The sequence below is a fragment of the Pygoscelis adeliae genome, unplaced genomic scaffold (genome assembly GCF_000699105.1).
Source record: "Pygoscelis adeliae isolate BGI_AS28 unplaced genomic scaffold, ASM69910v1 Scaffold37, whole genome shotgun sequence".
NCBI classification, from domain to species: Eukaryota; Metazoa; Chordata; class Aves; order Sphenisciformes; family Spheniscidae; genus Pygoscelis; species Pygoscelis adeliae.
The window spans coordinates 1,698,964-1,710,024 of record NW_008825308.1 but is presented as its reverse complement, the minus strand read 5'-3'; the positions used below and the strand labels follow the sequence as shown (position 1 = coordinate 1,710,024).

The window sequence follows — 11,061 nt, the reverse complement described above, 5'->3', positions numbered from 1 at the left end:
TTTTTGCTAGAGAGCCCAGATTTCAGAGTAACGTTGTATGCAGATTTCTAAATTCTGTATTTGCAGCAGTGACACATTGATTATCTTTTTTTCAGCTGTAGTCCTGAGCACCCAGTCTCAGAAAATGTTTCTTAGCACTAGTACACATTGCAAAATGCTGAGTCTTTATTGGAAAAAGAACAAGCAGAAATTCATCAGGAAGTAAGTGGACGCTGTGCTAAGAGGAATGTCATCATAACAGAGAAAAATAGGAATAGACAACTGACACTGCAGATTAATTCATAACATCATAGAATCAATCACTGAGACGTGAAAAGTACCTCAGGGCAGACATCAACACCAGTAGATTAACACTTCTCTTAGCTGTTGATGATTTTCTTTCATAAAATAGCATGAGGGTTAGCACTAAAAAAAGCTTACCTTACTCAGTGTCTCAGCTCTTATATATACAGATTCCACTTTTGTTTTATAAACATGTGTGTATGACTTTATTTAAATTCTGTATTCTAATATATTTTCCATTTCCTTTTATATTAATATATGGTTTATTAAAGATTTCTAGGAAATGTGTTCATTTTTGGTACCTTATTTTCTTCTGATACACCTGTGTTTCTGCTGGAAAAATAAACAACAAATTTCCAGTCCAGCACAGTTTCATACCTCAGCAAATAATGTGCAATTAAATCATCTGGACAAATGAAATGAGCTCATACTCCTCATCAAAAAGGTGGCTGAACCTCTCCTTAACTTACAGGTCATTTATCATTTGTCTTTTTATTTTCAGGATTTTTACAAGTGCAGAATTTTCCCCTTTCTGCTTCACAAAAATTGTATAACTGTATTGGATATTCTCAAGATCACATACACTTGGAGAACTAATATAAGGAGAGCAACTACAGACACTAATTATTTTCCTTTTAAAAATTGGCTTTTCCCCCTTTTCTCTCTTCTTGTAGGCAGGAGAAAATGTTGAGGATTTCAAAAACTAAAATCACAACCTCATTTTATGACTCTCTTCTTTTAAAAAAAAAAGTGTAGGAACCAGGAATTAGAAATCAAAACAGAAATCAAAACACTCCTCTGATATTTAAAGATCTGAAGATTTTGTGTGTGACAGAGACAGTTCTCAGTGAAATACAAATTTCAGTGTCTTAAATTTTTTCAGTCCAACTTCTTTTTGCTTTATTTACTCAAGAATTTTAACCAACCTCGTGCCTTATTGTATTGATTTTTGTGATTTTCTACAAGGGCTCTCGCCTTTTTTGTTTCCATAGTCCACCATTTCTGTAATGATGATATTTAACTAAGAATGTTTTTTCACTCCAGTCTTCTGGTTTTATGAAATCACCATATCAAAGAGAGAAAGAAAGAAGTTAAAATATTTTTCAGTAAGGTTTAAAGAACAAACAGATTTCCTGGTATTGCTTGGATACTTTGAGGAGCAAGTAATGAAAAATCAAGGAAAGCATTGGGGATTTTAAAGAAGACTGGCATGTCTTGATTAAGACTGCTGCTGTCATAAATGCATGTTGTATAGGTTTTGTGTTTATTTTTTCCTTATATGATCTTTTTACTTGTTTAAAAATTGTAAGAGCAATTGGAACAGATACCTTTTTAAGGCATATCTACTTGTTATAATCAGTCAGTTACAAAAATATCTGAGATAACTCTCTGGATGAGGACTAACCACAATTACATAACACTCTATTCAGTCTCATTTCTTTTGTTTGTACTGTATCGACAACAAATTGTATCGTGCTGGTCAAATTTGTCCTTATTGCTTGTGCAGTGCACAGCATGAATGGGGCTTGATATATGTCCTGGTTTCAGCAGGGATAGAGTTAATTTTCTTCCTAGTAGCTGGTACAGTGCTGTGTTTTGGATTTAGGAGGAGAACAATGTTGATAACACATCCATGTTTTTAGTTGTTGCTAAGTAGTGCTTACATTAGTCAAGGACTTTTCAGCTTCCCATGCTCTACCGACTGAGGAGGCTGGAGGTGCACAAGAAGCTGGGAGGGGGCACAGCCGGGACAGCTGACCCAAACTGGCCAAAGGGTTATTCCATACCATGTGACATCATGCTCAGTATATAAACTGGGGTAAAGCCAGCCGGGGGTGGCCACTGCTTGGGGACTGGCTGGGTATCAGTCAGCGGGTGGTGAGCAATTGCATTGTTCATCACTTGCTTTGTATATTATTATTATTATTATTATTATATTTTGATTATTAAACTGTTCTTAATCCACAAATTTCTCACTTTTACTCTTCTGATTCTCTCCCTCATCCTACTGGGGGGGTGCAGAGTGAGCAAGCAGCTGTGTGGTGCTCAGTTGCCAGCTGAGGTTAAACCACAACAACATAATGGAATTCTGTTGAGACATCCTATTTCTTAAATTATTAATACGTACTGCTGAGACAATGAAGGGAGTGAAGAAGGAAGACAGAATTTGTTTGGTTTTATTTGGATATGAAAAAGATATTCTTCTCATCACCTGTATTTGTTTATTGTGATTTTGAAAACTTTAAGGAAATCCCAACTGTCTTGAAATAACTCCTGGTTGTAGTATATCCACTTTAGGCAGGACTGAAATGGCTAATGCTTCATTCATCATTATTGTGCAGTCCTTCAAACCTGAACTACTCAGTTCTGTAATTTCAGTATTTACTTTTGAGTGATATCTCAATGTTATCATCAGTACAGATGGTTTGCATAACAATATTGCTGCTACTGTTCTCACAATTTCTGTTTTGACTTGTTTTCCTTTGTTTCTGGTATTTTGTTCTTCAATTATTTCTTTGAAGTATTATTTCAACAGTTCTTGTGCAATATGTGAAACCCTCACCGACTTGACATCTGTGTCTGTAGTATTCATTTAGTGCATTTATACAGTCCAGAAAAGTAACCGTCTGGAACTACATTTCTCTTGCCATTGTGCATACTTTGGGAAATGATGCAATAGTGATTTTAGTAGCAGTTTATAAACATTATTCTAAGTTTGCTAAAGTGGACCCAAACCTTATACACTGAATATGAAAGAGACAGCATTTGACCATATATTTCTCCCTAGTATATACAACCTTGAGTGCTATAAGGCTTAAGTGCTATATGACGCCCATCTACAAGAAGGGCCGGAAGGAGGATCCGGGGAACTACAGGCCTGTTAGCCTGACCTCGGTGCCGGGGAAGATCATGGAGCGGCTCATCTTGAGGGCGCTCACAAGGCATGTGCGGGACAACCAAGGCATCAGGCCCAGCCAGCACGGATTCATGAGAGGCAGGTCCTGCTTGACCAACCTGATCTCCTTCTATGACCAGGTGACCCGCCTAGTGGACAAGGGAAAGGCTGTGGATGTGGTCTACCTGGACTTCAGTAAGGCCTTTGACACCGTCTCCCACAGCATTCTCCTGGAGAAGCTGGCGGCTCACGGCTTAGACAGGTGGACTCTGCGCTGGGTCAAAAACTGGCTGGACGGCCGGGCCCAGAGAGTTGTGGTAAATGGAGTTCAATCCAGTTGGCGGCCGGTCACGAGCGGTGTTCCCCAGGGCTCAGTATTGGGGCCAGTTCTGTTTAATATCTTTATCAATGATCTGGATGAGGGGATCGAGTGCACCCTCAGTAAGTTTGCAGACGACACCAAGTTGGGCGGCAGTGTTGATCTGCTCGAGGGTAGGAAGGCTCTGCAGAGGGACCTGGACAGGCTGGATCGATGGGCCAAGGCCAACTGCATGAGATTCAACAAGGCCAAGTGCCGGGTCCTGCACTTCGGCCACAACAACCCCATGCAGCGCTACAGGCTTGGGGAAGAGTGGCTGGAAAGCTGCCTGGCGGAAAAGGACCTGGGGGTACTGGTCGACAGCCGGCTGAACATGAGCCGACAGTGTGCCCAGGCGGCCAAGAAGGCCAACGGCATCCTGGCCTGTATCAGAAATAGTGTGGCCAGCAGGAGCAGGGAAGTGATAGTGCCCCTGTACTCAGCACTGGTGCGGCCGCACCTCGAATACTGTGTTCAGTTTTGGGCCCCTCACTACAAGAAGGATGTTGAGATGTTGGAACGTGTCCAGAGAAGGGCAACGAGGCTGGTGAGGGGTCTGGAGAACAAGCCTTATGAGGAGCGGCTGAGGGAGCTGGGGTTGTTTAGCCTGGAGAAAAGGAGGCTGAGGGGAGACCTCATTGCTCTCTACAACTACCTGAAAGGAGGTTGTAGCGAGGTGGGTGTCGGTCTCTTCTCCCAAGTAACTGGCGAAAGGACGAGAGGAAATGGCCTCAAGTTGCGCCAGGGGAGGTTTAGATTGGATGTAAGGAAAAATTTCTTTACTGAAAGAGTAGTTAAACATTGGAACAGGCTGCCCAGGGAAGTGGTTGAGTCACCATCCCTGGAAGTATTTAAAGGACGGGTAGATGAGGTGCTTAGGGACATGGTTTAGTGGGCATGGTGTTGTTGGGTTGATGGTTGGACTCGATGATCTTGGAGGTCTCTTCCAACCTTAATGATTCTATGATTCTATGATTCTATGATTCTAAGGATGTCAATGATTTTCACTTTTTAACTGGTTTTCTTATTAACCCCATGCAAATGCAATGAGACCATTCCACAAATTACAGCAACATTGTGTGAGCATTTCAAATACTCCAAACTCTGTCTTCCCTTTCCACATTTTTCCCACCTTTTCCTGCATTCAGTATACAACTATTGTCTCCATTGCAGCCACTTTACAAGAGTAGCAATCTGAAAGACTGTCGTGGATTCTGTGAATTTTCCTGTGACTTCATGGGATCAGTTTCATCCATGCTTCTATTCAAACTCTGGCTACATCTGAAATTTTAAAGGCTTTGATTTTGTTTGAAGAGATGTGAACACTGCTTTCTTTTAAATTCATATCTATCCTTTCCACCAAAAAAATAATGATGGCACATCTATCTTATGCATTTAATTAACAGTGGCAGGTCTGAAGTTTCTTCCTGCCTGTTATAAAATAACAATGCAGAAAAGCCACCCAGCTGTCCATTAGGACAACATTTTTCTTAATATATTCAAGGTCCAGAACTATTATTTCGGAAACCCACTGGTCATCGTAACCAAAGGTACTGTCCAAACTACTCCAAGATGGCTTTACATGTCACAGGATAAATGACCTATAAAATCTTGGTCGTGAAATCTGAAGTAAACTCTGGTTTTATTTCCATAAAGCTAATCTTTTGAATGGCACACTGAAGCATTTTGAGATATTACATTAAAATACTGTAATTATATTCTAACATTGAGTGTTAAAACTAAGAAAAAACCCAAAACCCCACACTTTCATAAAGATTCCATAGAAGCTAATGTGCTAAATTAATTGCTTGTAATTTCATGGCATAACACATAGGAGTGAAGATTAAAAATAATGGATTTTTGTTTTGATTGCTCATTGTAAATTCTTTTGCTTTAATGTCTTACTTGTGAGTTCAAATTATTTTATTTTTCTGTAATTTTATTCATTTAACTGCCTCACCATGCAGGTCACCTACAGAAGAAATTGAAGACTTCTACTTCTTTTAAATAAACGATCAGGTAAAAATAGTCCTTTACTTTATCTCACTGAGTAACCCTGGAATTTTCCAGGGTATTTATATGTACTAATTTCATACATATAAATCTTCACTTCAGTAGATTCTCCCTGAATTAGGAAAATATGGGAGAAATCTTAATTGTTAAAAATCTGAAAGGAGAAAATGTTTCTCACTCAGGAAAGAAAAAATGTAAACAGTGTTTACCTTAATAAAATTAGGCATTTTACTAAATTATAAACAAATGCAGGCAGTTCTTCAGATCTGCCATATTCATGTTGCATTTTACTTTCTCTATTTTTAATAGCAGCCTTTCAAGACTGAGTAGACTATTACATGTTTTAACATAGCCTCCAAGCCCACTGTTGGCTCAGCCAGTCCCTCTTGAAATCCCATGATCATGTTCCCAAAATATTTGTCCTGATAGAGGGCAAATGTTCCAAAAAGCAGCTCGATGAAGTACTGTGCAGTTTTTATGACAGTGCAGATTTTTCCAGCTCTACGTGTTCAGCCTGGTTAACTGGTGCAGGAGAAAAGCAAAATAATTCAGTTTTCTTCTGTTTTATTTTATTCCATCCTATTCTACTGTAGAGGCAGTTCCACACAAAGGAGTTATTGTCAGACAAAGAATAACTTCATTCCTGCCTGGTTTTGTTAGTGTTTGTTTTTCATCTCAAAGCCAAGCTCTTCAGAATATGCATGAAATTCTGTTGCTCTGCAAGTCAGTGAGAAAGGTCCCACTGACTTTACTGAAGTTACAATTTCACTGGAGGATTCAGGCTAGCACTTACCAGAAGACCTATAGCAGACTATGTCACTAAACGCCCCCTTTGCTTGTGTTAGTACCCCAGAAAATCAGTCTGGCCACCACAGGTGGAGCAAGAAAGGTGTGTATAGTCTTTTCAGTAGTAGTACAACAGGAACAGCACAGCTGTCTCTTTGGCGCTCACCCCTTTTACTTCCTACATTTTTCTTTTCTGTAGCAGAAGAAACTGACCTCTGCTGCAGTCTCTCATCTTTCCAGTGAAAAACCCCTATATTTGGCCTAAACGAACATTCAGGGACACAGACCTTTCTGGAGAGTAATCAAAACAAACCAGCACAACCAAAAAACAAAAAATACCTGTTTCATTGCAGAACTTTGGTGGAGTTCAATCTGATTTTTTTTTCACCAAGGTGGGTGAAGGCAAGCTGTTCTATCACTATCAGGCTTTTCCATGTACGTTTTGTGGACCGTAATGTCTTGCTGAAGTGTATTTGCAATTTGTTATCAAAACTAGACTTCAGCTCTCCTCCCATTTATTTCTTTGGATTTAAAAATATTTTAAAATAAAACAGTGTCATTTTATGTTTGTACAATGCCTATGCATCAGGCATTGTAAATACTAGTCCTGCTGTCAGTAAAAGAAAGTTTTCCTACTTTACAGATGTGTTTATTTTTTCCACAATTAGAACAACACTGAACAGAAATTGTACTGAGAAGAGCTTGTTTCAGTCACAGGACTCGTTTGCCATGGCCTGTATTTTAAATGGCTCCTTAACCTCTAAAAATGACTGAGTTGAACCCCACACATAAGCACATTTAAACGTTGTAACTACTCATTAGTGGGAGGAATAGAAAGAGAAAAAAAATCCAGAGAAAGCCTCAGTGAAGATTGATTTTGTATGCACTTGTTCACATGTATCTCAGAGTTACAATGCCACTGCTAAGAATAATTACTAAGGAGGAAAGAAAAGGACAGACAGCTGAGCTGAACTCTGTGAAGTTCAAATGTGCAAACCCTCTCAACTCCAGAAGTGAAGTGACATTCTCTGACTTGGGTGGGAATTTGCATAATGTGGGACAGCTTGTTTCTTATCTTCGCATAGTTGTGCTTGCTCTGGAATGATCAATTTTCAAGAAACATTTCAAAATATATGCAAAAAAGGGCTGCTCTTGAACGTCTGTAATCCCCTATCCATTTAGAATGCACAGCAGGGGACTGTTAAACCTCTGACTCGCCTATAACACTGCTTACATGCCAATGATCGACTTCTTAAATAGCTACCACAGACAAATAATTAAACATAAGTTTAGAAGAAACAAAAATCATTGGAGAAATCACCTCAATGTTTGAGGGTAAACCGTGTTTTGATACAAGGTCATACTGTGCAATTATGTGTTGCCAATGTCATTTTTGTTGGAAGAACTTCTATTTCAGAAAGCACAGGTGTGCATCAGGCAAAGCTATTTTAACAGTGTCTGTTGGGTTTTTTTCTAGTACAACATATTGCTTTTTATATTTCCATGTGGATTCTGCAAAGAACCAAGAAGATTAAGCTGAAGATATGATCAGTATCTGTAGGTATTTCAGAAACCTGAAAGAGTCCTATTACTTAGAATCATAGAATCATAGAATCATAGAATCATTAAGGTTGGAAGAGACCTCCAAGATCATCGAGTCCAACTGTCAACCCAACACCACCATGCCCACTAAACCATGTCCCTAAGTGCCTCACCTACACGTCTTTTAAATACCTCCAGGGATGGGGACTCAACCATTTCCCTGGGCAGCCTCTTCCAATGTTTCACCACTCTTTCAGTAAAGACATTTTTCCTCACATCCAATCTAAACCTCCCCTGGCGCAACTTGAGGCCATTTCCTCCCGTCCTATCGCTAGTGACTTATATCCTTTGTCTCACATTCTATGATAGCACTGTACATTGTGGGTTTGAAGAATGCCTGCTAGTGATGAAATTGTTTTTGTTGACATCAAAGATGAGTAGAATTTTACTGAATCCCTGAAAGATATTTGGAAGTTAATAGAGCTGCAAAATAACATTAAGAAAATCTTGGTTTGGTTTTTGTGGTTTTTTTTTTTTTCCCTTTTCTTTTTCTCCTACCCCCCTTTCAAATGAAAAACTGCATATTCAAAGGTCTAATTTTCCAAAAGGTGAGTAATCCAATTTCACTCATTCTCTGTAAGTACCACATTAAGAAAGACTTAATCTTGGGTCAAGGAGGCTCTTAGGCATTAAGACACCTTCCAATATTCTGTCTACGATGTCTAAGTCATTGTAGGCTTAAGGCTTTGATATTTCTCTAACGCAATTTCCTAGTTGTAAACTTGGGATAATTATTTACTTCTTTCAGTACAGCAGCATTATGAGAACAAATGCATAAGAAAGGAAAGTTATTCTCATGCTTCAGTAATGATAAGAATATAGCGCTGGCACAGGTGAGTCCGAGCCATGAATAATTTTACTGGAGGTAAGCTAAAGGATTCGAAGTTATGTACCAAGTATCACAAAATGTCTGTATAATGATGCTTGAAAAAATACCCTCATGAAGATTCACTTATTTATACTATGATTCAAAAAACTATAAAATAACATGCAACCATTTAACATCCACTTGAATTACTGTACACTGTGACTAATGTACGTGGCACTGGTGAGGTTGCACCTCGAATACTGTGTTCAGTTTTGGGCCCCTCACTACAAGAAGGACGTTGAGGTGTTAGAGCATGTCCAGAGAAGGGCAACGAAGCTGGTGAGGGGTCTGGAGAACAAGTCTTATGAGGAGTGGCTGAGGGAACTGGGGTTGTTTAGCCTGGAGAAAAGGAGGCTGAGGGGAGACCTCATCGCTCTCTACAACTCCCTGAAAGGAGGTTGTAGCGAGGTGGGCGTCGGTTTCTTCTCCCAAGTCAGTAGTGATAGGATGAGAGGAAATGGCCTCAAGTTGTGCCAGGGGAGGGTTAGATTGGACATGAGGAAAAATCTCATTACTGAAAGAGTGGTTAAACATTGGAACAGGCTGCCCAGGGAAGTGGTTGAGTCACCATCCCTGGAGGTATTTAAAAGACGAGTAGATGAGGCGCTTAGTGACATGGTTTAGTGGGCATGGTGGTGTTGGGTTGACAGTTGGACTCGATGATCTTAGAGGTCTTTTCCAACCTTAATGATTCCATGATTCTATGATTCTAATGTTATTAAATAAAAACAAAAGCTTTTAATGTGATTTCTCGCACTTTTCCAATTCCTACTATTTCTATAGCAAAAAAATTAACTATTATTAAGTTTTATTTTGTTTCCTAAGCATTTTCAGCTGCAGGATATGGCTAAAAAGATTTAACTTTGAAGCCACCTATGAAATAGACAAGAAAAGGCACAGACTGCTTTTTTTTCCCTGTCTTTGTACAATTGTCCTTGGCAAGATGAAATAAGTGAAATGAATCATGTGCTGTCACCATTATTGAGCAAGTCCTGAAGGCTTTAGCTTGAGGTTAAGGTTAGAAAATCTCTATGAATATTACAGCTTTCTTTCTCTCTTCATATTTCAGGCTGAAATATACTTTTAAAAAATCTCTTTCTCCCTCCCTCCAAATTGATGCAATCAGATTTTGCTGAAAAAAAAGAAAAAATATTTTCTTCAGCTTTTTTGTGTTTCTCTGAAAGCAAACAAAAACTCTTGACATTTTTTTGCCCTCTTGAGGTAAAATTCCATTTATTTTTCTAGGTGTTCTCTCTTGACATGTGAAAGCAAACTGTGCCTGATCTTTTCCTTGATGGTAGACTCCTTTACTGATTAATATTACTGTATGATTACCATACTAAAACTACTTTTTATTTCTGCACACAGTTTAAGTTTTGCATACACAGAAAAATATTCTGTTTTTTTTTTTTTTCCAAAGTATGACTGGAGCAGCTCTATACATTTCACAAAAATGATGCTACAGAAATTCAAAGTATTTGTAGTGTAACAATACTGGGATCAGATATGGTTGCCATAGGCAGATCTCAATCCATTCATTATAAAATGAAGCTGAAAATAAACTCACATGCTGGCAAGTGCTCTGGTAAAATCTCAGGGCAGTCCCTATTCATCAAGGTCAGGAATCTATGTGTACATGTGACACCTCTCATTCAGTTTGCTTTGACAGATTTGCTTTATGTAGAAGCCTAACTACAGGGTAGGAAGAGTGATGTGGTTTGGGAACATGATGAGACACATCTGGACCTGAGAACCCGTAAACATCTCTGTGCCCAGTAATACAATAATATACAGCCAGAAGAGATTAAAAAGTAAATCAACTGAGGATAGTTACATAAACTTTTTTTGTGATGAAGTTAATTGAAAAGGGGCTGAAAACATCCACAATTTTAAAGGCAGGAAAGGAAAATAAACAAAGAAAGAAATAAATTGTGCAAAAAGGTACTTGTGGAAGTCACGTTCTCTAGTGAAGATATGAACAGAAACGTTCCTACCTTTAATTTTAAATAAGGTTCTTCGTGACCTGCATTCTGAGGAAGAGAATGATGCAAGCATATTTCAATGAATGGTTTGTTTATACGTCTGTGAATAACTTAGAAGCATATGCTAGATGGGATTCAAAATTAAGTCATTTAACTGTAATATAAATCTGTACATGTGCATTCAGATCAGTTGTCTAAACATAGACATCCAGTGCCATCTTCTTTACCTGAGACTGTCCCACGTATATTACATCTGTGTTTCCAGAGAGGGCAG

The 11,061-nt window shown here is 38.8% G+C and overlaps 1 protein-coding gene across 1 annotated transcript in view; it reads left to right on the top strand.

The window, feature by feature from the left end:
* LOC103922145 overlaps positions 1 to 4,428 on the top strand; it is a 115,445-nt gene extending 111,017 nt beyond the window's left edge. Inside the window, 3 exon segments of the mRNA XM_009330235.1 lie at positions 3,913 to 3,931; positions 3,934 to 4,024; positions 4,026 to 4,428. Of these exon segments, the coding sequence (XP_009328510.1) occupies positions 3,913 to 3,931; positions 3,934 to 4,024; positions 4,026 to 4,428 (513 nt within the window).
* Positions 4,429 to 11,061: the final 6,633 nt, after the last annotated feature.